At 41.6% G+C, this 27,933-nt stretch overlaps 2 protein-coding genes and 1 long non-coding RNA gene across 11 annotated transcripts in view; 1 reads left to right on the top strand and 2 right to left on the bottom strand.

Moving 5' to 3' along the window:
- The window catches only part of LOC105483972 (serine/arginine repetitive matrix protein 1-like), a 21,458-nt gene extending 20,837 nt beyond the window's left edge, over positions 1 to 621 (bottom strand). For all 3 annotated transcript variants that reach the window (XM_071097960.1, XM_071097962.1, XM_071097961.1), the window contains exon 1: positions 37 to 621. In XM_071097960.1, coding sequence (XP_070954061.1) covers positions 156 to 590 — 435 coding nt within the window. In that variant the 5' untranslated portion in view covers positions 591 to 621 and the 3' untranslated portion in view covers positions 37 to 155. The remainder of the gene's footprint in view (positions 1 to 36) is intronic.
- Positions 618 to 27,933, top strand: LOC105484080 (butyrophilin like 3). Of its 7 annotated transcripts, XM_071097955.1 has the most exons (10): positions 8,623 to 11,535; positions 12,750 to 12,779; positions 13,022 to 13,168; positions 15,287 to 15,634; positions 19,353 to 19,628; positions 24,043 to 24,156; positions 25,250 to 25,270; positions 25,802 to 25,828; positions 26,118 to 26,144; positions 26,729 to 27,928. In XM_071097955.1, the coding sequence occupies exons 4-10, from the start codon at positions 15,388 to 15,390 to the stop codon at positions 27,511 to 27,513; spliced, it is 1,497 nt and encodes a 498-aa protein (XP_070954056.1). In that variant the 5' UTR covers positions 8,623 to 11,535; positions 12,750 to 12,779; positions 13,022 to 13,168; positions 15,287 to 15,387; the 3' UTR covers positions 27,514 to 27,928. The 7 variants fall into 7 exon arrangements, with proteins under 7 accessions (XP_070954053.1, XP_070954052.1, XP_070954058.1 ...); XM_071097952.1 differs by lacking the exons at positions 12,750 to 12,779; positions 13,022 to 13,168 and adding an exon at positions 618 to 1,118 and having other exon boundaries at positions 10,531 to 11,535; positions 26,729 to 27,929; XM_071097951.1 differs by lacking the exons at positions 12,750 to 12,779; positions 13,022 to 13,168 and adding an exon at positions 6,466 to 7,427 and having other exon boundaries at positions 10,531 to 11,535; positions 26,729 to 27,929.
- Positions 13,904 to 26,732, bottom strand: LOC139363678 (uncharacterized). The gene is made up of 6 exons (XR_011624391.1): positions 26,492 to 26,732; positions 25,015 to 25,104; positions 24,001 to 24,279; positions 22,279 to 22,334; positions 21,136 to 21,257; positions 13,904 to 14,256 (listed from the first exon to the last, which is right to left on the bottom strand). It is a non-coding gene; the product is annotated as an uncharacterized lncRNA (long non-coding RNA).

The following is a 27,933-nucleotide window of genomic DNA, read 5'->3' as shown; positions in this document are numbered from 1 at the left end:
CCACCCCCGCCACCAATGGTAATTTATTCTTCGCACATTATTCTTCATTTCCAGAAGTTGTTATTTCATAATGAGAGGTGACAACATGCTAGCAGCCCTCGCTCTCGGTGCCTCCTCAGCCTTGGCGTCCACTCTGGCGGCGCTTGAGGAGCCCTTCAGCCCGCCACGGCACTGTGGGAGCCCCTCTCTGGGCTGGCTGAGGTCGGAGCCGGTTCCCTCTGCTTGCTGGGAGGTGAGGAGGGAGAGGCGCGGGCGGGAACCGGGGTTGCGCGCCGTGCTCGCGGGCCAGCGCGAGTTCCGGGTGGGCATGGGCGTGGGCTCGGCTGGCGCCGCCGGCCCCGGTCAATGAGTTCCGGGTGGGCGTGGGCGTGAGCGAGTTCCGGGTAGGGTGGGCGTGAGCTCGACTGGCGCCGCCGGCCCGGGGCAATGAGGGGCTTAGGACCGAGGCCCGCAGCCGCAGGGGATGCACCGGGTCCCCCAGCACTGCCGGCCGCCAGCACCGTGCTCGAATTCTCGCCGGGCCTCAGCTGCCTCCGCGCGGGGCAGGGCTCGGGACCTGCAGCCCGCGACCGAAGGGGGCGAGCGGGCATTTTCCTTCACGTAGGCCCGAAAGGCCACGTCGCCCGCGTCCGTGAAGGCAGCCCCGCGAGCGACTACGGCTCGGGCTCTGCGGCGCGCTCGGCCAGGGTCCTGCCCTGCGTCTGTGCCTGGGTGGGCCGCCTAGGCGGGGCTCAGCGATAGGCCGCCCGCCCCGGCCGCTGCAGCCTTCCAGGCCGCCAGGACGCACTGCGCAGGCAAAGCCGCCCGAGGGCTCCCGCACCCCGCCCTGGGTGCAGCCGCCGCTTGGCGGGCCTGGGCCGCACGTAGAAGGACGTGGAGCTGCCGTCCTCCCTCGCGAACAGAGTTGAGGAATGGTTGGGCCCGTTGGGGTTTTTGCCCAAATCCATCGCTTCCACCGTGTCTTACGCCGGGCACTAGAGGAGCCGCCACCTCCCGGGCGCCTAGCAAGCAGAGAGCGACTGATTGAGCCACTACTAATTTTTAGAAAGAAAATAACCCTCTTATTTGTGACAACATGGATGAATCTGGAGAATATTATGCTAAATGAAAGAAGCCAGGTACGGAAGGACAAATACTGCATGCTCTTAATTATATGTGGAATGCAAAAAAGCTTAACTCATAGAAGCAGAGTAGAATGGTGATTACCAGAGGCTGGGGGCAGGGGAGGCAATAGGGAGATGTTTGCCAAGGAGTACAAAACTTCAGTTAGGAGGAATATGTTACCACGCAAATGGTAATCAAAAGGAAATAGGAGTGGCTATACATATATCAGACAAAGTAAACTTAAGTCAAAAGTTGTCGCTAGAGACAAAGAAGGTTATTACATAATGATAAAAGGGTGAATTTAACAGAAAGATAGAATAATTGTAAACGTATATGCATCCAAAAACTTTACAGCACCTAAAGTTAATATTGAGAGAGAAAAAAGGAGAAATTGACAGCAGTAGAACAATGATAAGAAACGTTAACACTCCACTTTGAATACTAAATTGAACATCCAGGCAGAAAATCAAGAAATAGTGAACTTGAACAACACTGTTAGCCAAATGGGCTTAACAGACTTGTACAGAACTTTTCACCCAACAGCAGAAGAATACACATTCTTTTTAAGTGTACAAGGAACATTCTCCAAAATACATCACATGTTAAGCCACAAAACAAGTTTTAACCAGTTTAAGGAGATCAAAATTATATGAAGTATCTTTTCTGACCACAATGAAGTGGAACTAGAAATCAGTAACAAGAAAGGGGGACAATTCACAAATACATGGAAACTAACATACTCTTAAAAACTACTGGATCAAAAAGTGATTTTTAAATACATCTTGAACTGAAGAAACATACTAAAAGTTATGGGATGCAATAAAAGCAGTAATGCGAAGAAAGTTTGTAGTGATAAATGCCTAAATTTAAGAAGTGGAAAGATATCAAACAACTTAACTGTACACATCAAGGAATTACAAAAAGAAGCAGCAGCTAAGCCAAAGCTGGCAAAAGGAAAAAATAATAGGGATTAGAATAGAAACAAATCAAATGGAAAGTAGAAAAACTATAGAAAAATACCAAAAATAAACATTGTTTTTTAGAAAAGAATAAAATTGGCAAACTCTTAGCTATACTAAGAAAAAAAGAGTAAAGAAACAAAAGCAGAATTAGGAGTCATTACAACAGATCACTCAGAAATAAAAAGGATCATGAGAGACTATTATGAACAATTATATACCAACAAATTGGATAACACAGGAAATGGGTAAATTCCTAGAAACATACAACCTACTAAGGCTGAACCAAGAAGAAATGGAAAGCCTGAACATACCAATTACAAAGAGATTAAAGTAGTAATAAAATGCCTCCCAGCAAAGAAAAATCTAGGACCAATTGGCTTCACAACTGAATTCTACCAAACATTCAAAGAAGAAATAACACCAATCCTTCCTAAACCTTTCCAAAAAATAAAAATAGAGGAAATGCTTCCAACTTCTTTATGAGTCCAGCAGCACTCTAATACCAAAACCAAAGACACCACAAGAAAAGAAAACTATAGGCTAATATCTCTGATTAACATACATGCACAATATCTTTGATAAATTGCTAGCAAACCAAATTCAACAACACATCAAAAAGTTTATACACCATGACCAAGTGAGATTTATCATTGGGATACAAGGTTGGTTTAATACATGCAAAACAATCAATATAATAAACCACATTAAGAGAATGAAAGATTAAAACCACATGATCATCTCTATAGATGCAATAAGCACATTTAATGAAGTTTAATATCCTTTCATGGTTAAAAAAATCCAAGGAAAATAGATATAGAAAATGCTGTGGTATGAATGTTTGTGTCTCTAAAGTTGAAACCTAAACCCCAATGCAATAGTATTAAGAGATGTGGGCTTTAGGAGATGATTAAGTCAGGAGGGTTTCTCCCTCAAAAACGGAATTAGTGCCTTTGTAAAAGAGGCCTAAAACAGCTTGTTCATCCTTCTACCATGTAAGAATAAGAAGATGCCATCTTGAAACAGAGAACAAGCTCTCACCAGACAATCAGCTAGTGCCTTGATCTTGGACTTGTCAGCCTCCAGAACTGCGAGCAATACATTTTTCGTGTTTATAACTTCTTATTGTAAGGTATTTTGTTATTGCAGCCCAAACAAATAAAGATGGCAGGAAATTTCCTCAACATAATAAAGGCTGTTTATGACAAGTCCACAATGAATACCATTATCAATGAGGGAAACTGAAATCTGCTAAGGTCTGGTAAAAGAAAAGGATGTTCCCTCTTGCCACTTCTATTTAACACAGTACTGAAAGTACTAGCAAGAGTAATCAGAGAAGAAAGAAAAGCCATACAAATCAGAAAGGAAGAAGTAAAAGTGTCTCTGTTTGCATATAATATGATCCTTTTCTTAGAAAACTGTAAATACTCCACCAAAAAAACTTTTTAGCAATAATAAATTCAGTAAAGTTACAAGCTATGAAATCAACATAAAAATCAGCTGGTTCCATTCACTAACAAAGAAATATCTAAAAAGGAAGTCAAGAAAACAATACCATTTACAAGAGCTACAAAACAGAACATACTTAGGAATAAATCTAACAAGGGAAATAAAAGATCTGTACCACCTTTTCACAAAAAAATTTTTTTTAGAGATGGGGTCTTGCTATGTTGCCCAGACTGGTCTCAAGCTCCTGGCCCCAAGTGGCCTCCCAAATTGTTGGGATTACAGGTGTGAATCACCATGCCTGGTTCAGGTAAATAATCTGTATACTGAAAACTATAAAAATTGATGAAAGAAATTAAAGAGGGTATTAATATATGGAAAGAAGACCCCATCTCTACAAAAAAAATCCTAAAATATTAGTCAGGCATTGTGGCACAGGCCTGTAGTTCCAGCTACTGGGGAGGCTGAGGAGGGAGGATCACTTGAGCCCAGGAATTTGAGGGTTCCATGAACTATGATCATACCACTGCACTCCAGCCTGGGTGACAGAGTGAGACCTCTCAATAAATAAGTAAATAAATAGATATCCTGTGTTTTGTGTGGAAGAATTAATACTGTTAAAATTTCTATATATCCTAAATGATCAATAGATTTAACACTATATAGAAATTTTAATGGCATTTTCCACAGAAAAAAAAATACTAAAATTTGTATAAACCCACAAAAAGTTTTAAATATCAAAATAGTATTAAGAAAGAAAAATAAGGTTGGAGCATCATACTTCCTGACTTCAAAATTTATGGCAAAGCTATAGAAATCAAACAGAATGGTCCTGGCATAAAAGTCAACACATAGACGAATGGAACAAAATAAGGAGCTCATAAATAAACCATCTCCTGGAGTCTCAGATACGCCAGTCTCACCAGTGTTCCTTTCTGTGGATTGTCTCCTTTTTTATTGTGTTTTGTTGTTATTACTCTTTTTGCTCCACTGTGTTGCCTCACATTCTTTAATGTGCCTTTGAGTCCTCTTAGAGATATTTTCATTTGTGGATAGCTATTTATTTTCTTTGGTGGGGGATAAAGGCTAGTATCTCCAATTTTACCATCTTGATGACACTCCCCACCACAATTTGTTTCCATATCTTGACTATTGTAAACAATGCTTCAATGAATATGGAAGCACATATATGTTTACAAGGTGGTGAGTATATACCCAGAAGAGGGATTGCTGGGTCATATATTAGTTCTATTTTTAAAAAATTTCTAGAGGAAACTCCACACTGTTTTCCAATATGACTGCACCAATCTACATTTCCATCAACAAATGGGTTTTCTTTACTATACACCCTCACCAACACCTGTTATATCTTGTCTCTTTGATAATGGCTATCCTAGCAGTTGTGAGATGGTATCTCATGGTTTTGATTGTCATTTCCCTGATGACTAATGATGTTGGACATTTTTATATTTCTGTTGGCCATTTGTATGTCTTCTTTTTAGATGTGTCACTGGTGACCACATTCCTACTCCACAGGATCTTCCTCAACGGAAACCATCTCCTGTTGCTAGCAAGCTGGCCAGCTGATTAAAAGAGCTGAACTGCATGAATCTGCTAATTCCCATGATTTCTCCTTAATATGTTACTTACCTACTTTTTATTTTCTTTCATTCACTAAGTCATTTGAGACTGACAGCTTTGCAGGTAGCAGTAGTGTGTGCTTCTATTGTGGAATATACTTGTGTAGAGTTTTTGATTCGTTTAACAGTGCACTGGTGAAGAGGATGTGTTAGAGCAACATTAGTAAACTACTTGAAAATAATTGTTTGTATTATCTAACTCCAAGTGTAGTACTGGTTCAAACAAGTAACCAGCAAGTTTTAAAATTTTAATGTTTTGGCTTTCATTACTTCATCTTAATTACAGCTTTGTATGTTACTCTTATTTAATATAATCTCTATTGTATTGATTTCTTCTGTATTTACCTTAAACAGAAGTTTAAGACTACAAGTTAGAAGAAAGGTCACATATTTCAAATACAACTAGATAGGTCTCCACAAGATTTGTGTCTCTGCTTGAACTTGAATGGCCTTAAACCTGTTTCAGCTTTAACAGTAGAATTTTACTTGGGCAATATTTCCCCGTTCTGGTGAAACTTATGTGTCTCTAGTGCTTAGCAGCTGCCGTTGAAGCTAATATTCTTATTCAGTTCTGTAGAGTCAGAATACCTTTTGTTGTTGAAGATGTAAATGAAGTATGCATGTGCGTTGACTGTTGAATTCACTTTTGTGCCATTTTTGTAAATACAATAGTTTTGCACAGCCTCTCACAAATGTCTGTATTTATTTCACATATTTAAAAAGTAGATAATGTGCCAACCAGAAGCTCAAGAGTTCCTAAACAAAAGTCTGTAAGTCATTATAGCTTTTGTATCATAAGAGTAGTTCATAATCTCGGGCTTATAGAATACCAAACTGAAATCTTAGTTCAATCTGTCATAGACTTAAGCTTTTCATTTGTTACTAATATCCACGACATTCAGTGGCCTTGTGCAAATACGATGTGTTGCTTAGGAATAGCTTTTGTCCTATGCAGAACCTTTCATTTTGATTTTTATGAAAGTTACAATTCATATAATTTACATAAACTTTTTAAATGTAGAAACTTTATACTTCCACACTCAACTTTGGAGACACTAGAGTAAAAGGCTTCAATACTCTGCATTCCATGCCCCCTGCCACCCGCTTGTTTTCCCCTTTGTTCTTCGACTCAAATGGTATTGGGTTGTTTGTTCTATACAGAAACATATCCTTACTCTTTTATATAACACAGTAATGATGTTTTCCTTCTAATTTCTCAGTTGTTAAACTCTCTGTCTCTCTCTCTCTCTCTTTTTTTTTTTTTTTTTTTTTGAGATTAGGGTCTTGCTCTGTCACCTGAGCTCTAGTGCAGTAGTGCAATCATGGCTCACTGCAACCTTACTCCTAGGCTCAAGTTAACTATTCTTAATCCTTTATTATTACTAATATTATACAATTGTTTAAATAAAAGGAACTTTATGATGAAACAGTACAGAATGCTGGCTCAAGAACCTATGTCAAGATGAGCTGAATTTTGGTAAATTATTTTAGGAATTATGACAAGCTAATAGAATTGGTCTTGTGACAATGAGAGGAATTTACATGACGGGTGAAACTTAGTCATATTAAAAATGTTTAGATATTTGCTTCTATAGGTGTCCACTTTAGTGAAATACCAATTTAGTTTTACTTGTGGCTTATCTAGTTAGTAAGAACTCTAACAGACTTTATTGGGACAAGTGTACCGCTCTTGTAGGAGGTCCTCTCACAAGCAGTTGTAATGCCATGCCATGATACTCAGGATCAGAAGCTTGAGATGTTACTATTTTTCTCTTCACCTTTGACTTGCAGAGAGCCTCTGCTTTTTGGATCCAGGCATCTTTTCTGAATCCTGTTCCCATTAGTATACCTGCTCTCCTATGATCCCAAATCATAGTCAACGGTGCCTCGAACACAGCACCTTCAGGTAAAGGCTGCCTAGTGCTCCAGGGAAAGCTGGCTGATTATCTCCCTGCTCTACTCACCCTAAAAGGCAGAAAAGCAACATAGTCACTCCTGTGCTCATTTGTAATTGTAAAGATCAGTTATATATAGATTTGTAATGAGAGCAAGTATATACTCATTATAGGATCAATTTAAGAAGTTTAAAATATCCCGAAGTAGAATTTCTATATCTAGTCTTCTGTTTTTGTTTTTGTTTTTTTTTTTATGAATATTTGCAAGTGATTACCCTTAACTTCACACATGACAGATTAATCTGGAAGATCAGAGAGACCACGTTATTCCTGATCGTGACAGAATTGCTCCTGTGGTTTGGGACAAGTAACAAAACATCTGCGTGAGTTTTGTTTGTAAAATACGCTATTAATATTTGACCTACCTCAAAACGTGTTGAGGATCTGTGAAATACTAAGTGCCCAAAATAAAATATTGCTGATTGGTTTTTTTACTAAAAGTAAATTTCCTCATTAAGCCAACCTGCCTTCTGTAAGTCACAGTGCTTAAATCTCAGGATTTTTCATTAGGAGAGACCTGTCGTTAAGGATTTGCAGGTATAATTGCTTAGCCTCCATTATTGGTGATTGGGATAGAGAGGTTTTACATTTTTCTGTTTTCCGTCCTGCCTCAAAGCTCAGTTTATTGGAGACATTTGTAAGCTATTGGATCATCACTTGAATCAAGATTTCAACTAGTGAAATTAATTGTCCATTTCTTATTATTTCAAAGCTATAGTCTGAGAAATGGCTAATTTTAATAACTGTCCTATCATAAATTAATGTTGGGATAAACTGAAGTTGGAGATACATACTTCATGAAAACTAACTAAAGTCTGACACAAATTACCTGTTTTATGTCCAATAGCTACTACATTTGATAGAACAGTTTTGAGAAACATTTCATTCTTGAAGACAACATCTGACATGGTTCTCAGCAAGTTGGAATAGTAAGGATTGTTGGGTTGTTTTGATGAGTGGAAGCAACATGTTTGTAGCATACAAGTTATTTAATAATCTTGTGCTGTTGACCTAAAAATATGTCTTAACTCTTCATCAAGGCAAGCCTGGTGAAGCCTTTACTTGTTACTACTTCAACAGTTGGAATTAGTTGCTCTTTTTACTTGATGAAACAAAATTATACCTCTGAATATTTATGGATACTTTTTACAAAATCAGGCTTGTGTTCTTAATCCAAATTAGTAAAGTTTTATGGAAGCTGAAATATAATACAGTAGTCTCCCCTTATCTGCAAGAGATACATTCCAACACCCCTAGTGGATGCCTGAAACCTCAGATAGTACTCAACCCTTTATAGACGATGTTTTTTCAATCTGACAACCAAGGCGGCTACTAAGCGACTAAGGGGCAGGTTGTACACAACCTGTGTGGACAAGCAGGACAAAGGGATGATGCACACCCCGGGCAGGACAGAGCAGGAGGATCATGAGATTTCATCACTCCATGGCTTGTAATTTATTATTATTATTATTGTTATTATTATTTTTATTTATTTTTTTAGAGATGTAGTCTCACTCTATCACCCAGGCTGGAGTACAGTGGTGTGACCTTGGCTCACTGCAGCCTCCGCCCTCTGGGTTCAAGCAATTCTCCTGCCTTGGTCTCCGAGGTAGCTGGGAATGCAGGTGCCCACCACCATGCCCAGCTAATTTTTGTATTTTTAGTAGAGACAGGGTTTCACCATGTTGGCCAGGCTGATCTTGAGCTCGTGACCTCAGGTGATCCATCTTCCTTGGCCTCCCAAAGTGCTGAGATTACAGGCATGAGCCACCGTGCCCAGCCGGCTTGTGATTTAAAACATGAATTGTTTATTTCTGGAATTTTCCACATAATACGTTTGGACCAAGGTTGCCTCGGGTAACAAACTATGGAAAGTGAAATTGCAGATAAAGGGGGTTACTGCTCCTGTGCTCTAAAATTGGCGTTTGGGTGATTGGGAGCAGGTAGCCAATGGGAAGAGCACTTCTGAGTGATAACGAAAGCAGTTTCTTTGGTGGACTTTTTACATTCTCCAATGTTCAAGCATATTTTCCACTTTCCATTTTCTCTTTCACCTCCTGTTGCCTCATCATCCCTCATCCCTGCTTATTTCTTAAGCCCATTGATGGCACTCATTAAATTGTGTTTAGGGCTAATGAATCATTGTTCCTTAATATCCTTTTCAACATGCCACAATTTAGAACCCATTTAAAATTTTCTAAAACAATATCCTAATCTGAGTATTAACTAATTTGAGCCACATTCCCAACACTAACTCAGCACACACTGCCAGTCTTCCCCAATATCTCCTCTCAATTCCCCACCACACTATAAAATTGGAATCAGAAATCTCACTCTCATTGTTCATCTAAGAATAAAAACATGCATTTTAACACTGTTTTACTAGTTTCAGCCTTCTAAGTATGTAGTCCTCTAGGTATTCTGCAGATCACCGGTGGTCTTGATAGTTATTAATATACTTTCATATTATGTTATTTTTCAACCAAATCGCAGTTGGAAAAAAACCTCTTTAATATTATGCCCTTGGATCTGTTACTTCATCACTAATACTTGTGATGCAATAGGACACTTCACCTGTACTAAAAGGGCCAAGAACAAATGCCTTGTTTTGTTGTCGTTGTTGTTAAACATGTCTATAGAGTTGGCAGTTAATGCTGAATTTGTCAAATAGCCCTTCCAAAATTATACTTGTATTTAAAAAATAAATGGATCTACCTAATTTCTATTGATTTAATTTGCAGTTTTGTCTTATTATTATTATTCAAGTGGCATGTTTTTCAGTGTATTTTTTCTAACGTTGCTCTCTTTACATTTCAGCTCTTACTGTATGCAGAAAGAAATTGACTTGTAATCTTTGATTTTTTTGCATTTGTAAAGGCTTTGTACTTAAGGCAGGATTACATGTTTATAGATTGTGGAAAAAAAAAAGAAAAAAAAGAAGAGTGAAGGGAGAGAAAAGATGGGGCGAGCGGCCCAAGAACTTCAGGATCCAAGAGTTAACTCGGATTAACTCAGATACTTTGTTCAGCCAATATTCAGACTTCTTTTTTCCTAATATAAGCACTTAAGGATAAGCCTTTCTGTAAGAACTGCCTTACATGCATCATACAGTGTTTTAAATGGAGTGTTTTCATTCTTCTTCTAGTCTAATTACCTTCAACTTCTATTATTAGTTCTCTTAGACCTATTAGTTATTTAAAATTGTGTTATTAGCAATTTCTGAGTTCACGGGGTTTCCTCTTTTTAAATTCCTCTTTACCTTCGTAGTGCTCTCCGTGGAAACTGCTTTCTGATCTAGTAAGTGCTTATTCTTCGTGCATTCTTCTTCCCCAGACTTGAAATCGCTGTGTAATCTCTAACCGTGTTTGTCCTGGCTTAGTACATCTAACGAATGACTGAATGAATGCATCTTTGCCTTACCCCCAGGCCTGAAGCCTCGTCTTGGTCTCTTTCTCAATACCTTGGATCCTTGGAGATCAAGGTCCTGGTTGTTCTGGCAAGTTCAACCCCATCTGGCCTCATGATCAGAGTCCTGTCCCTGAACTCAAGATAAGGGAGGGATGGGCAGAATTTCCTCATGCTGTGCCAGGAAATATGAGTCTCATGGAGCATTGCCTGTGTGCCTGGACAAATTCACTGCCTCACTGCCCTGTGCTGAGATGATTTCTATCTTTTTTTTTTTTCTTTTTTGAGATAGAGTGTCACTCTGTCACCAGGCTGGAGGGAGTGGTGTGATCTGGGCTCACTGCAAACTCCCCCTCCCCAGTTCAAGCGATTCTCCTGCCTCAGCCGCCCAAGTATGTGGGACTACAGGTGCGTGCCACCATGCTTGGCTAATTTTTGTATTTTTAGTAGAGACGGGGTTTCATCATGTTGGCCAGGATGGTCTTGAGCTCTTGACCTCATGATTCACCTGCCTTGGCTTCCCAAAGTGCTGGGATTACAGGCATGAGCCACTGCACCCGTCCAATCTCTCTTTCAGGGATAGATGCTCACTCTGTCTTGCAGCTCTGCCTGCCAGCCTAAGCCTGAAAATACCTCTGCGTCTGGCATTCCTATGCCACCTATGTGGGGCACTGTCTTGACTCAGAACAAAGTCCCTCCAAGTGTACCCTACTCTCTTTCCATGACCGTTTCTCTGGTCTGAGATAGATGTTTATGACCTGCCAATAAATGCAGTGATTCAAAGTCCAGGGCCCACACTCCTCATTCATACAGCCATGTTTAGGGAGGTTCCAGGAGAAAAGCACAGCTTGACATCAGTTCATGAAGAGCCTCTCCATGGCTCCTGCATCTGAGACAGCTGGCCTGCCCTCCAAATCATCCATCCACCCCTGCCGTCATCTGTTTTCACGGCGTGAGATCAACCCACAGGAATATCCATGGCTTTCGTGCTCATTTTGGTTCTCAGTTTCTACAAGCTGGTGTCAGGTAAGCCTTTCCGTTTAGATGTTGTTTGTCTCCTTGTTGAATAATATTTTGAGTTCATTCGTGACAATGAACTCAGCACAGCGAGATGCAGAAATCTTTGGTGCTTGCATTCTCCAGCTTCCCCTGGCCTCAGGCTGGCAACTACCAATGCCAGGAGCTGTGGGAAGCACAGGGCAGCAGGAATTCAGGAGCAGACCCTGTGGGCTGTTTCTCAAGGACATGGGCACTGTGTGCACTATTATAGCAGCCCAGAATAATGGGAGCAGCCCTGGGAGTGGGGCGGGAACACACCGAGAATGCTAAGGTAAATACATTGTTTTCCCCAGTGGGCTGTGGGGCTTAGGCAGGGGAGGTCTCTAATAAAATCCCCAGGTTTTTGACTTGGGTGTCTGGGTGGAAGGTGACACTGTTTAGGATGTTTGGAGAAAAAGACAATGTGTCCAGTTATGTACATGCTGAGTTAGAAACACCTGTGGATATGGGGTAAAGCACCAGACCTTTAAGTGAGGAATAAGTTGGAACCTGGCATATTCTAGGCAGAAATCCACTCTTCTTTCTCCTTCTAGTAACCATCAACACAAAGCCTGGTGTATAGGATTTTCAGTAATCCAATAAATTTTGCAGGGAGAGATGGGGACTGGAGTAGAACACTGGATTCTGGGTGGTCAGTGTCAAGCCATGAAAAGTTCATTTGACTGTGTTCACTTTCTGTCTGAAACAGTTCCATCCTGCTATTTGTCTACCTATGACTGTTTTGCTAAACAAAGCCAAGAAAACAGAAATAAGGGCATCAAAATCCATGTGTGTTGGCCGGGCGCAGTGGCTCACACCTGTAATCCCAGCACTTTGGGAGGCTGAGGTGGGTGGATCGCCTGAGGTCAGGAGTTTGAGACTAGCCTGGCCAACATGGTGAAAATCTGTCTCTATTGAAAATACAAAAATTAGCTGGGCGCGGTGGTGGGCACCTGTAATCCTAGCTACTCGGGAGGCTAAGGCAGGAGAATTGCTTAAACCTGGGAGGTGGAGGCTGCAGTGAGCCGAGATCGTGCCGCTGCACTCTAGCCTGGGTGACAGAGTGAGACTTTGTCTCAAAGAAACAAAAACAAAAAACCACAATCCATGTGTGTTACTCACAAGAGAGCCTCCATTTAAGTACATTCTCACCCATTTTCTGACGAGCTTTTCTGTCTGCTTTCTGTTTCTGCATGAGGCAGCAGGGCATCCTGGAAATGACCTTGGAGGAAGTAAGACTATTTTTAAAACTTTCCTTTTCTCTGCCTATGAGCTTGTGGCTAATAACTTCTATTAGTGTCAGTTTTTGTTTGTGATGACATAGAGGTAATAATATCACATCCGTGACATCCTGTGGCTGAAGGGCTACTGTGTGGACTGCATGGACTTCTGCATGTAGAGCATGCAGCACAGAGCTCCACTGGTGCACAGTGTGTTGCAACCACAGACAGTGTTATTCCTTGCTTCTCCCCAGGGGAAGGAGTAAAGGGAGATGCTGTCAGCAAGAAAAATGACAGCAGCAAGGCCGGCCGGAGAAACAGACATGTACTATAAACTGTTTGCCCAGCTTGAGAGTCTCACGCAGCCTTCAGGGCAGCACTCACAGCAGCCCAGCTGACAGGTTGGTTCCCAAAAACTGATCTAGAGCAAGGGCCTTTCTGCAGATGGTTTGTTTAACAGATCGTTCTCAGAAACAAAAGCGACAAGGTGCAAAGAGTGAAGCCAGTGGGAGGAAAGCCATAGAAGGTGCACGAATGAACAGCTTGCGGTGGTGGCAACTGGGACCCAGTCCCACTGTGTCCTTTGGAGGAACCATATAGATGATGGCTCAGGATCTTCCCAACATCCACCGCTTCCTGTTCCCCACTGGGTGAGATGTGTCCCCCGGGACTATTAAAATCGCAAACCTTCTTGGCTGCCCTGTGCCTGGGCTGAGTAAGTTCCAAAGGTTGTAAGAAGCCATCAGCAGAGAGGCAGAGGCCAGGCTCCAGGGGCGGAGCTGTCAGCAGGCAGGGAAATGCCCATCCCACTGCAGGGGGACTCAGGGTTGGGCAGTGAGGAGCAGGGCCTCAACATCTGCTACAACACGTCAGCAGCTAGTCAGACATCAGGTGGCAAAATCACACCTCATTTAATACTACTCTTAAAGATGCACGAGTGAAATACATTTCAGCAAGATTTATAAAATGTACTTCAACTTAGACATAATTAGTGCTAAAATTAAAAACATCCACTTATCTGGAAATTAACACATGGGATCCACTTTGCCTCTGATGCACATGCAGACAGCACACACAGGTATACCAATATACCATAAATGGATACATGTGAATGAATCAAGAGACACTGCCAGTCAAAGTGTTGGGTACTTGGAAGGTGAAGGGAGTGGGCCTCCATCATCTGTGATCTCTCTAAGAAGAACTCTAATCATACAGAGTTGTAAGTGTGATTTACACCAGGAAAATTACTTAGTTGACCACAAAACCGAGAAGCAAATGCACAAAGAAAGTAGCGCTCACCATTCACGAGCATAATCCCTGTCTGCGGAGCCCATTCTCTGTGCTGGGCATGGGGAATCCTGTGCTGAGGAAAACACACACACTCTGTCCTCATGAAGCTGAGAGTTGTGCAGGGAAGACTTGCAGAAAACAAACAATTATGTCACTTGCAGCAAGATGAAGACAGTTTCAAGTGAGGATCAAGACAAAGCTGTACCAAGAAAATACAAGCAAACAAACAAACAAAAAACCAGGTAAGCCATGTTGATAAAGCACTAGAGTCGGGGTGTCCAATCTTTTGGCTCCCCTGGGCCATGTTGAAAGAAGAAGAACTAACACTAACGATAACTAATGAATGAAAAAATATCACAAAAAGTCTTATAATGTTTTAAGAAAGTTTACGAATTTGTATTGGACCCTATTCAAAGCCGTCCTGAGCCTCATGCAGCCCACAGGCTGTGGCTTGGACAAGCTTTTGCTAGATGAAGTACTATTCAAGTACGAAATAATAAAGTGGAAAAACATAAAATTATTACCTGGAGTAAAAGGTAGGTGTCATGGAAAAGATATGTCACAACGTGAGTGCACTAAAGAGCAAATCTCTGAAACAAAAACTATAAAATCTCCTCACTGTGTCATACCATGTCCTTCAGAATGTGGCAGAAGTCTACTTAAAAAAAGAAGCACAAATAAATGTGCTTCAGCAGAGAATATGTATTTCTTGTATCCATAAAACATTTACAAGACGTAATCATCTATTCGAAGGAAATAAATTTCCCCAAATTGCCTATTTTATGGCCACTTACTCCCCTCCTGAGTCATTTAAAAAGGTTTTTAGCATAGAAGATGCAAAGGCGGTGGTGTGAGTGTTCATTAAGCAGCTGGGCAGAGAGCACGAGGAGGTAGATTCTCCTCTACTCAGGGAGTCTGCATTTGGAAGGTGCCTCTCAGGCCTCTGAACAACTCAGCCCCAGAGACAGGGTTTCCTCATGTTGAATGTGGGAAATATTGATAGCACAGACCTCACCTCATCTCACAGGAGATGTGTATGAGAACCGAGTGAAGTAACTGACACGGAAGGGTTCTCACAAGTGTAAGAAGATGCGCAAATCCAAGTCATCAGGTTTAGAAAGAAGACTGATGGATCCCCCACCCCACATCCCACACATCTCCATCCACCAGAGCCCTGAGAAGGACTCAAGTAGATTTTGCTCAGTTATCTGTTATGTTTCCTCCTATAGGACAGTGGCAAGTGACTGGACCGGGCAAGTTTGTCCAGGCCTCGGTGGGGGAGGACGCAGTGTTCTCCTGCTCCCTCTTTCCTGAGACCAGTGCAGAGGCCATGGAAGTGCGTTTCTTCAGGAATCAGCTCCATGCTGTGGTCCACCTCTACAGAGATGGGGAAGACTGGGAATTTATGCAGATGCCACAGTATCAAGGGAGAACTGAGCTTCTGAAGGACTCCATTGCAGGGGGGCATGTCTCTCTAAGACTAAAAAACATCACTCCCTTGGACATGGGCCTGTATGGGTGCTGGTTCAGTTCCCAGATTTACGACAAGGAGGCCACCTGGGAGCTGCAGGTGTCAGGTCAGTTGTTTATTTATGACTGAGTTGTCTTGCAAAGTCATGCTACCGTTATCAGCTCTTGAAAGTATTTCAGATAATGAAATAAAACAGGCTTTCCAGATTCTGACATGATGTAAAAAGGCTTCGGTGGGCATCCCTGACCTGAGGTTTCTGGAGATGAGCCTGGCCCTGCCATCACACAGGTGGGGTCATGACACAGAGGACAGCCACCTGCACCTGCCACCACCTGACAGGATACGGAGGAAAACCACCCCCACCCTGTTGGTGAAATGAGAGTGATGATGCCTGTCCTGTTTCAATTTCTTTTGTTTTCTTCTTCTTTTTTCATGACTTCTTGTGTGTTACTAAATTTTTTTTAGGATTCCATTACAACTTATTGTTAGTCTTTTTTTAGTTTAATATTTTGTCATGTTTTCTTAGGTGCTATTCTAGTGTTATGATATTCATATATAATTTGTCACAATCTACTGTATCAACATTTTACCACTTTGAAGTGTGGAAACTTCATTTTCATTTAGATCCCTTTAATCTCCACAATTTAAAAATAATACTGCCTTGAGTATTTCTTCTATATACATAAGCACTTCATCAGGTAGTGACTTAATTTCTGTTTAAACCATCATATGTAATTTTTATTTTTAGTTTTTAGTTTTCTTTGAGACAGAGTCTTGCCCCGTCACCCAGGCTGGAGTGTAGTGGTATGATCTCAGCTCACTGTAACCACCACCTCCTGGGTTCAAGTGATTCTTGTACCTCAACCTCCTGAGTAGCTCAGATTACAGGCATGCACCACCACATCCAGCTAATTTTTTTTTGTATTTTTAGTAGAGATGAGGTTCTGCCATGTTGGCCAGCTGGTCTCAAACTCCTCACCTCAAATGATCCCCAGCCTTGGCCTCCCAAAGTGCTGGGATGACAGGCGTGAGCCACAACATCCAGCCCGTATGTGATTGTTAAACACTAATAAAATGGAAAATCTATTGTAGTTTTCCTTATTCTTCTTTTTCTATTGCTTTTCTTCTTTCCTAATATTCCAAGATTCTTTCTTTTATCATTTCCTTTCTGTTTGAAGAATTTCCTCCAGCCATCCTTTTAGGATAGGTCTGCCAGTGACAAATTCTCTTAGTTTCTGTTTATCTGAGAATAAACATGCAAATGATTTCCTCTTTATTTGTGAATAATGGTTTTGCCAGATATAGAATTTGTGAAGTTTCCTGATGGTTATTTTCTTTCAGCAGTTGAAAAATGTGCTACTTCTTTCTGGCCTTGAAGATTCCTCATGAAAAATCTGCTGTCATTGGTTTATTTATAATGCATCATTTATCTCTGATTGCTTTCAAGATAGTTTTATTTATTTTCAGAAATTTAATTATGATCTATCAAGGCATGAGTTTCTTTGCACTTCTCCTATTTGGTTTGCTCTCAGCTTCTTGAAAGGGCTTTCACCTCATTTGATTAGATCGGCCATCATTTCTTTAAATACTCTTTCAGCTCTCTCTCTTTCACCTCTCCTTCTGGGACTATGATGATATAAATGCTGATATTTTGTTATTGTCTCATAGGTCCTGGAGGATCTGTTTTTCCTCTTTAGAAAAAATCTTTTCCTCTCTCTTCATGCTGGTTAAGTTTCATTGTTGTATCCTGGAGTTCAATAATTTTGTTTTCTGTCATCTCCTCTCTAGTATTGAAGCTACCCAGTTAGTTTTTGTTTTTGTATTTATTTCTGTTATATAACTTCCGATTTGTTTTTTATAACATCTATGTTTTTTGTGAGTTTTAATTTTTTTGAGATAATTCATAATTGCTTTTTGAAACACTTTAATAATAGCTATTCATGTTGGTCTTGGCAATCACATGATTGTCTATTTTCATTCAAGTTAATATTTAATTGGTTCTTGGTGTGATGGGTAATTTTTAGTTGAAATCTAAGTGGTTTAGTTATTGTAAGACACTCTAGACCCTATGTAAAGCTTCTGTTTTGCAGGCAGTCACTGTGTTTAGATTTATGACTCAGGTCCTAGTCTATTTTTGGTGGTTGTGGCTCCAAATACAATTTAATTTTCAGAGACTTTACGGTATTATTTTGGTCTGCTTTGCTTATCTGATGTCCCTGGAGATTCTGATCATCTTTTCTAGTACCGACTGTGGCAGTAAAAGGTGTTTCCCCATGTTGCTCCCCAGTGTTTCTTGTGAGAGAGGTGATCATCTGGCATAGTGGGACAAAGAACTCTTCCCCTGGCCTCCAGTCAATGGGGCTCATGGTCAATTCTTCTGCCAGCACCACTTTGCATATCATGTATTTTCAGCCATTTAGGGGTGGAAAGATTCCCGTTGGGCCACCTACTTCTGCTGGAGGTGGGAGTGGGGGAGTGGTCATAGGATGCTCAGCTGCTGTGGTTTTTCTCTAGTCCTGGGGTCCCTAGTCAGTCCTCCTTAATCTTTCTACTTTTCACAATGCACCTATGCTTGCCTCATTTCCAGGGTTTATACTTTTACTTAGAGGAAGGAGCAAGGAAGATAAGTCTACATCATCTTACTTGAGCCCCCTTCCTTGGTGCTTACACCATCATCATTCTTTCATTAATTTATTGACTAATAAACATTTATTACGCTCCATGCATTGATCCAGACCCTGGGGAATGGCAGAGAACAGCACTCAGAGAGGAAGTTCTGTTTGGAGTGGTTAAAAGGCAATATTAAATCATCAAATTGAAGTCAACCACATAAGGGGTACTCTTCCACATTTCCCAAGTCACAAATCTGGATGTCACAATAAACCCTTCCTTGATGTTCAGTCCTATTGAATCAACCTCCCAAATAGATTCTGTATCTGCAGTTCCCCTTCTCAAAACCCTCCTCCTCCCCAGCCCTTCTTTTCTCTCACTGGAGTCACTTCAGTAGTTGCACATCGGGTCACTCTCCTCCGGAGTGTTCTCTGTGGTCCCGCCTCCATGCTGCTGTCTGGAGACCTCTCTAAGATACAGGTCTTACCATAACTCCCACCTGCTGGAGACTGGTAAGAGCCCTACTGGTCTACAGTTCTTAAAGTGGCTGTGGGCAAGTCCACATTGCTCAGGTCAGTGAATGTATGACCCCCATGGCTTGCCTTGTGCCTTTTTCAGGCCTTGTCTCACACCCCTACTCTCTTATACATCATTATCTGGAATATAAATACTCATGAGTCCTTGAAATCACTGTGGCATGTTAACTTTTCACATTGTGGTTTGCACTTGCCTCTTTTTATCTAAAATGCTTCCCCTCTCCCTAACCTGACCACAATAAAACTCCTATTTTCTGACACAGAAGGGTGCAAATGTCATCTCCAGGAAGCTGTGACTTTCCCTGACAGTTAAGCACTCTTCTCTTTGCTAACCTGACTGTGCTTTCATAGTTGCGTTTCACTATGAAATGTATTTTATACAGTTTCCTCACTATTTGGTCAATGAGTTTCTCATTAGAAGGGGCTGTGTCTTATGCACTGCATCCTATTTCATACTTAGGAATATCCAGGCATACATAGTGGTTCCTAAATAAATGCTAAATGAACATAGACCATGGAAAGTCTTGCAGTAGTATTATGAGTGGATGTGTGTGTAAGACAGAGAGAGAGAGAAGGATGTGTGTGCTGTTATGGGTACAGGCTTGATGAACTAGACTCAAAATAGCTGTAAGCTTGAAATTTGGTCTTCACTTTCATCTTTCCCTGTTTTCTTCCCAGCACTGGGCTCACTTCCTCTTATTTCCATCGTGGGATATGTTGACGGAGGTATCCAGTTACTCTGCCTGTCCTCAGGCTGGTTCCCACAGCCCACAGTCAAGTGGAAAGGTCCACAAGGACAGCATTTGTCTTCAGACTCCAGAGCAAATGCAGATGGGCACAACATGTATGATGTGGAGACCTCCATTATAGTCCAGGAAAATGCTGGGAGCATATCGTGTTCCATCCACCTTGCTGAGCAGAGTCATGAGGTGGAATCCAAGGTATTGATAAGAGGTGAGTGGGGAGAAGGAGGAGCAAGGAATGGGTGTGTGCATAGGTAACCCAGGGTAGAGCAGCAGCTTGTGTCTGGAATTGCTGTGTAGTACCACCCAGCTTCAGTGATTTGTTTTGAGAGTCAAAGATTGATGAGGTATAAAAAAAATAACCAAACATTTGATAAGGCAGAAGTAAAATTGTTTACAATTCCAAGGCAGTAGAATTAAGTATTTCCTTCACCACACAATACCCCAATGGTGCAACACTCACAACTCAACACATACAAAACTTAAGGAAATTAACTCTAGGATTAAGAAAATAATTGTTTCTTCATTTTGAGAAAACGTCATTGCTCCTTCATGAAGCAGAATAAAAATGTAGAAAATTTCAGAAAGGATTTACAAATAGTAGGAAAATTTACATAAACTAAAATGTTTCCAGAATCACACTCAATGTAAAAGGATTTAATTTGCCATTTAAAAGACAAAGAATCTCAGACTGGATTTAAAAGTCTCATTGCTTGAACCCAGGAGGCAGAGGTTGCAGTGAGTCGAGATGGCACCACTGTGCTCCAGCCTGGGCGGCAGAGCGAGACTCCATCTCAAAAACATAAAAATAAAAGTAAAAATAAATAAATAATAAAAATCTCAATTGCAATTCATAAGAGGAAAAATGTAGCACATATGACCTATTCATTGAAAATAAAAAATACTAGAGAAATATTAATCAAGAAGAATCGAACAGATATATTAGTGTCAAGAAAAGAAAGACAAGGGTTTAAGAAAAAGGACATTAGGAATAGAGTTATTTCAAAAACATAAGTTCACTCAGTATAAGAATATGAAAATTTTAAATATATATGTACCTGATACATGTAAAATATAAAAAGAAAATATCAACAGAAATATAAGAAAAAAGATCATACTTTGAGTTCTAAAATTGATCAAATAAGTAGACAAAATGAGTAAGAATATATAATATTTGAAGTAAAAATTAATAAGCCTGAAATAACATATTTTGGAGAAGGATTCCAGGTTTGTAGAATACACATGAATTTTTACCACACTTGGAACTTTTACAAAATTTTATCAGATATAAACACATAAAATGGTTTTCAGAAAATTTTCAAACATTGATATCATGCACACAAAATTCTCTAATCATAATTTAATAAAGTTAAATGACCATAGCAAATGATAGTTTAAATTCTTAAGTGTTTGAAAAATTTTTAAACATAAAAATAACTGAGAAATTGAAGAAAGCATAGTGATAGGTAGAAAATTCTTAAAACTGAATGATAATAAAATTACAATCTATCATAATGTGTAAAATGGAACTAATACGGTTTTCTGAGTCAAAATTTTATCCGGCCAGGCGCGGTGGCTCACGCCTGTAATCCCAGCGCTTTGGGAGGCCAAGGCGGGTGGATCACCTGAGGTCAAGAGTTCAAGACCAGCCTGGCCAAAATGGTGAAAGCCTGTCTCTACTAAAACTTCAAAAATTAGCCAGGTGTGGTGGCGGGTACCTGTAATCCCAGCTACCCGGGAAGCTGAGGCAGGAGAATCGCTTGAACCTGGGAAGTGGAGGTTGCAGTAAGTCAAGATCATGCCACTGCACTCCAGCCTGGGGGACAGAGCAAGACTCCATCTAAAAAAAAAAAAAAAAAAAAAAAAAATTATATCCTTAAATCCTTAAATGTTCTTATTAGCATGAAATAGCTGAATATTGATATTAGGCATCTATATATATTTCAGAAAACAGCAAAAGAAAGTGGAAGAAATCCTAAAGATATAGAAATACGGAAATATTAAGACAAATAGTGCAGATTAATACATCTAAACTTAGATGGTTCAAAGTGTTATTAAAATAAACTGGCAACATCAGTTAAGAATAAAAGAGAAACAGCACAATTAAATAATGCAGGAAATAAGAAGGTACAACTAAAGATTTAGTAGAGATTTATGAGATAAGCTGCTTTGAATAACTTTTTCCTTTTCTACTGAATATGATGAAGTGAAAGTTTTCATAGAAAAATGTAAAATACAGACCAGGTGCAGTGGCTCACGCCTGTAGTCCCAGCACTTTGGAAGGCTGAAGCGGGCAGATTGCTTGAGGTCAGGAGTTCGAGACCAGCCTGCCCAACATGGCAAAACCCCATCTCTACTAAAAATACAAAAATTAGGTGGGCATGGTGGTGTGTGTCTGTAATCCCAGCTACTCGGGAGGCTGAGGCATGAGAATCACTTGAATCCAGGAGGCAGAGATTGCAGTGAGCTGAGATCACCTCACTGCACTCCAGCCTGGGGGACAGAGTGAGACTCTGTCTCAAAAATTTTTTAAAAAGAAGACAAATGTAAAATACAAAATCCAAAGGAAAGATAGACTACCTGACTAATCTGTAACCACGAAAGAGGTGGAGTCAGCATTTAAAAGTCTTCCCACAAGGAAGACACAAGGGCTACATTTTTTTATGTACAAAGTCTACCAAATATTCAAGAAAAGAGAAAATGTATCTTTCAGAAAGTCATCCAGAAAGCAGAAAAAATAGGAAATATTAAACTAATTTTATTGAGTCAACATAATTTTGGCACCATAACAGAAATGGGCAACTCGAAAAAGGAAAAATTTTTACCAACGTTATTCATAATTGAAAATGTAAAAATCTTACCAAAAATTTTCCAAGTAGAAAAGTCCACAAAAACATATCTCATGACCAAACTTATCCTGGAAAAAAATGTTAGGTCAACATGGGAACATATATTAATGTGATTATTACCATAATTAGTTAAAAGAGATAAACTATAATTTTCTTAGTAGACATAAATAAAACATAGATAACTTTCAACATCTATTCATCATGATTTCAACACTTGCAAATCTAGAAATAGAAGAAAACTTTCCATCAATCTAGAAATAGGAGAGACCCTGCTTAATCGGATAAAAAGATATCGAAAGATACTTGCAGCAAACATCATACAAAATAGTAAGCCACTTAATTTTTTAAATACACACAGAAAACATACCTAATGTGTCATTTAAAATCATAACATAAGGAGATTGCATTAAACACTTCAGCTCCGTATTATATTAGAGTACTGTTACTATTAGCAGTCACTTCAATAAGGGAAGAAAATGTAAAAGTTATAACTTTTAGAAAGAAAAAAATAAAATGGCCATTGTTCACAGTCTACATGATTATATAAATGGAAAATTTAGGAAAATTTACAGACAAATTCTTTCAACTCATAAAAGAACCCATCGTGTTCATGAAAAATGAGATAAACAAAATCAATTGCATTAGTAAACACCAGCAAAGGAAGAAAAGCACATGCCATGTACAATAACAATAAAAAAATGTTAACCAGGAATAAGTCTAATAAAACATTTACAAAATCTTATTGAAGGGTATTACAAAACTGCATTAACAGACACTAATGAAAACTAAAATAAGAGAACAAATATAACACCTTTCAGATAAGATGCATATTTTTAAAGATATCAGTTCTCCTACAATTGCTATACAGATTCAATACAATTCCATAGAAAAATTTCAGCACATTTTTTTGTTTGTTTTTTGAGACGAGCTGTCACTCTGTCGCCCATGCTTGAGTAGAGTGTTGCAATCATGGCTCACTGCAACCTCAACTTCCCATGCTCAAGCAATCCTCCCACCTCAGCCTCCCAAGTAGCTGGGACCACAGGTGTGCACCACCTTGCCTGGCTAATTTTTTTTAATTTTAAATATTTTTAGAGATGGGGATCTCACTTTGTTGCCTAGACCGGTCTCGAACTCCTGTCCTTAAGAAATCCTCCCACCTCGGCCTACCAAACTGTTGGGATTACAGGCATGAGCCACCGCACTTGACCCAGAGTTTTCTTAAAGCCTAACAAGTCAATTCCAAAATTTATGTGGCAAAACAAATAGCCAAGAAGTGCTAAGATACAGTGGAATAAAAGCAAGCTAAGAAGCTTAGTCTTATCTCAGAGACATATCCCAAAGCTTTGAAGATTAAGCCAATTAAAATTATTGGCACAGAGATAACCCTATGGATCAATGAGAAAGAACAGAAAGCCCAGAAACAAATCCAAGCTGGAACAGAAACTTGAGGTACACAGAGGTGACCTTGCATGTGTGGCAGTGTGTGAAGCAAGGTCCACTCAATAAACATTGCCAGCACAGTCAATACCTGCTTAGAAGAAGATGACATTGAACTTCCGCCTCATTACATACACACACACACACACACGTACGTGAATATATATATAAAATCCAGATGGATCAAGACTTATGCAGAAATGCAAAGCTGTAAATCTGTAGAAGAAATTGGAGAAAAATGTTTTCATCTTGGAGTACTGGGGGATTCCTTAAATGGGCGTAAAATGGTCTTACCTGCTTAGTAATCACTGGGGGGTCTGTGGGACTGTTTTTCAGAGACGTTTTTCCAGCCCTCACCTTGGCGCCTGGCCTCTATTTTACTCGGATTACTCTGTGGCGGCCTATGTGTTGTTGTCATGGGGATGACAGTTGTTTTCTTCAAATCCAAAGGTAAGTGAGAGAGAGAAGTATGGGCCCACACCTTCTTCGTGGTTCCTGTGGAGCTGGTATCAGGCTGCCCTCACACACCTCGGGGCTCTGTTGTTCCAGCCCTAGGCCCCCAGGGTCCGCCACCTGAGGCACAGGGAAGCCAGTCCTCAGCCTCCTCTGTGCTGGCCTGAAACGGCTCCTTCAGGAAATGCCAGCCTCTGCCAATCCCTTTCTACTTTACATGGAGCACAGGATAAGCAGATCATTGATTTTCAGTACAAAAAGAGTTCACATAAATTCCTACAAACAGGCTGAGTGTGTTGGCTCGTGTCTGTAATCCCAGCACTTTGGGAGGCCAATGTGGAAGGATCACTTGAGCCCAGGAGTGTAACATCATCCTGGGCAACATGGCGAGAACTCCTCTCTATAAAAAAATTTTAAAAAATAAAATAAAATAGTTAGCTGGGTGTGGTGGTTCATGACTGTGGTCCCAGCTACTCAGGAGGTTGAGATGGGAGGCTGGCAAGGCTTTAGTGAGCCATGTTCGCACCACTGCACGCCAGCCTGGGCAACAGAGTGAGACCCTGACTCAAAAAATAAATATATAAAAATAAATAAATTTCTACTAGCTACAACAAGAGTCTTATAAGAAAATTTCAGGGTAGTTATTTCCTCTTTCATAAAAGAGGAAATAAAACTCACTGACTGAGATAAAATGATAATCTCAGTAAGAGTCTTCACCCCAGAACAAATTTCCTCCTTGGGAGTGACACTTCCCCTTGGGGATGAGGCCGCCCCCACCTCCCCTCCCAGCCGCCTTCTCCCACCTCCATCCCCCCGCCTCCCCTCCCAGCCGCCTTCTCCCACCTCCATCCCCACCTCCACAGCATCCCAGCTGTTGTCCTTCTCCTTAGCATGAACCTTCCTGATCTCTTGCTCCCCCCAGACAGCTACGATCCGTGCGGGGGGCTGCGGAGACAAGCACATATAAGTGTTCTAGGAGAGGCCCTGCCCTTCACACCCGCAGCTTGTCCCACCTGTGCAAGCAGCCAGGGTCATGTTTGTACCTTGCACACTCCTGTGTCCACCACTGAATACACTGTTTCTGTTTCAGGGAAAATCCAGGCAGAATTGGGTAAGTGTGTGTCACGTCCTGAGCCTCCCACACATGGTTCTCCCGGGTCCCTCCCTGATCCACAGCGTGAGCCTCTGGAGACCCCGGCTCCAGGCTGGACAGGAAGTACCGGCAGGGGGAGGAGAGCAGCTGCCTCGCTCTCTCCATCCACGGCTAATGAGTTGCCCCTCAGATATCTGGAGGGCTTAGGATAGGCCTCAGGACCTGGAAGTCCCATCTGTGCCTGTTGCCCGTTGGTCCGCTCTGTGTGTGGTGGGGGGAGGTGTTGATCACGAGCTCTGAGGGTGTGGACCACAGGGAGGAACTTGAGAAAAATTGGTGGGTGATCCTCAACCTCCCTGGCCTGATGCTTTGAGACTTTACCCAGTCCTGTATCAACCACTAAATCGTCTGCTTTTTGTTTCGTGGAAACTGCAGGATAAACTAAGTGAGAGTGTTATCACATGCAGGGCTTTCCTCCCACGCTGTCCTTGGGCCCTGCTCTGTGATGTCAGCCTCTTATGTGTTTTTCTTTTTTTCTTTTTGTTTCAGACTTGGTGAAGATACACAAACAGGCAGGTGAGAGACTCTGCTCCCTCAACTTACCTCTTTCTTCCAAGTTCCTCATTTATGGATTTTTATATCCTGAGGCCCATGGGTCCCTGCAGAACCAAGTTTGTGATGGGGACCCTGAATTGTCTAGATTCTGGGGGAGGTGCATTTTGTAGAGAAGCCCCATAGCTGCCTTCAGATCTCTTGAGAGGGCCCATGACACTCAAAAAGGTCCTCATCCTTGGTCTCTCCCTTCTCCCTGTGTCCTGTTCCCCACGGGAGCACTGAACTGCCTGTTCTGTCTGCTTGCTTTCAGAATTGAGAGAGGCCCGGAAACACGCAGGTACCAACGCCTGAGAGGGTGACAGTGGGCATGGAGTAGGAAGATGACTAGTGACAAATATGGAGCCCACCCGGCTTGCAGACAGCAAGTCTGTGATGCCCCAATCCACCCCAGGGTGCCGCTGCCTCTAAATGCACTTCTTGGCCCAGGACTTGGAAGGAAAAGCATAGGGACTGGGTCAGCTCGGAGGGGTCACAGGCAAGACGCCAGGGAACTGAGGGCACCAGTAGCTGGCTTCTAGGGGTCTGTGCTAAGGGGAAAGAAGTGAAGTCAGCAGGAATGGGTGGGTGGAAGGAAGGTGAATTCTGGAGTCACTCAAGGTCTCACAAAGTCAAATATGGGCTTACCTGGGAGGGCAGTGGTCGGGCTGGGTGATGCAGAGGAGTTGAACCTCTGGTGGTTGAGCATCTCCAAGCATCAGTGAGGCACAGGGGCTGCCCTGGAGAAGAGACACGGCTGAGGGGATAGTGGGACTGGCCAGATCCTATCGGGAGCCAGTCTGCAGTGGGAGGGTCGACCTCTTGTTCCAGCCCAGATTTCCTCTTCAGTAACTCACGCTTCCTCTCTCCCCCACCGCACCTCAGTGGAGGTGACTCTGGACCCGGAGACGGCTCACCCACAGCTCTGCGTTTCTGATCTGAAAACTGTAACCCATAGAAAAGGTCCCCAGAAGGTGCCTTACTCTACGAAGAGATTCAAAAGGAAGTGTGTGGTGGCGTCTCAGGGTTTCCAGGCAGGGAAACATTACTGGGAGGTGGACGTGGGACAAAATATAGGGTGGTGTGTGGGAGTGTGCCAGGATGACACAGACAGGAGGAAGGACTCTGTGGCTTTGTCTCCCAACAATGGGTACTGGGTCTTCGGACTGACGACATATTTGTATTTCACATTCAATCCCCATTTCATCAAACTCTCCCTCAAGACCCCTCCTACACGAGTAGGGGTCTTCCTGGACTATGAGGGTGGGAACATCTCCTTCTTCAACACAAATGACCAGTCCAGAATTTGTATCCTGACATGTCAGTTTCAAGGCCTCTTGAGACCCTATATCCAGCATGTGATCTATGAAGAGGAAAATGGGACTCCCATATTCATATGTCCAGTGTCCTGGGATCAGAGAGAGAAGACCCTGCTTAAAGGGCCCCACACCGCAGACCCAGACACAGCCAAGGGAGAGTGCTCCCCACAGGCGGCCCCAGCTTCCTCTCCGAAGCCTGCGCACAGGAAGTCACGCCTCCCACTCTCCTTTAGGGTGCTGAGGTTCTTCTCTCCTAAGCCCGGCAGCAGCAGCAGCTTCCAGATGAGGGAGGATTGGCCTGTCCCTGTGGGAGTCAGAAGCCATGGCTGCCCTGAAGTGGGGATGGAATAGACTCACGTAAGATTTACTTTGTGAAAACTCCATCCAGCTAAGTGATCTTGAACAAGTCACAACCTCCCAGGCTCCTCACTTGTTAGTCAGGAATAGTGATTCCCACCTCGCAGGTAAAGATTAAAGAGACGATGAAGGTGAATCCTGCTTGCAGGTTTGATGGCACAGTGTTTGCTAATGATGTGTTTTTATATTATACATTTTCCCATCATAAACTCTGTTTGCTTATTCCACATTAATTTACTTTTCTCTATACCAAATCGCCCACGGGATAGTTATTGAACACCTGCTATGTGAGGCTCAAAGAATAAAGAGGAGGGAGGATTTTTCACTGATTCTATAAGCCCAGCATTACCTGATACCAAAACCAGGCAAAGAAAACAGAAGAAGAGGAAGGAAAACTACAGGTCCATATCCCTC

This window comes from Macaca nemestrina, chromosome 6 (assembly GCF_043159975.1).
Source record: "Macaca nemestrina isolate mMacNem1 chromosome 6, mMacNem.hap1, whole genome shotgun sequence".
NCBI classification, from domain to species: Eukaryota; Metazoa; Chordata; class Mammalia; order Primates; family Cercopithecidae; genus Macaca; species Macaca nemestrina.
Note: the sequence above shows the minus strand (reverse complement) of the source record. Positions and strands in the feature narration are given on the sequence as shown.

What these genes read in the sequence shown, in the direction of transcription:
- LOC105484080 (XM_071097952.1), top strand. Translation starts at nt 11,487, where the DNA reads ATGGCTTTCGTGCTCATTTTGGTTCTCAGTTTCTACAAGCTGGTGTCA. An exon ending in TTTCTACAAGCTGGTGTCAG is followed by an intron (nt 11,536 to 15,286) that starts GTAAGCCTTTCC and finishes TTCCTCCTATAG; the next exon opens with GACAGTGGCAAGTGACTGGA. An exon ending in GAAAATCCAGGCAGAATTGG is followed by an intron (nt 25,271 to 25,801) that starts GTAAGTGTGTGT and finishes TTTTTGTTTCAG; the next exon opens with ACTTGGTGAAGATACACAAA.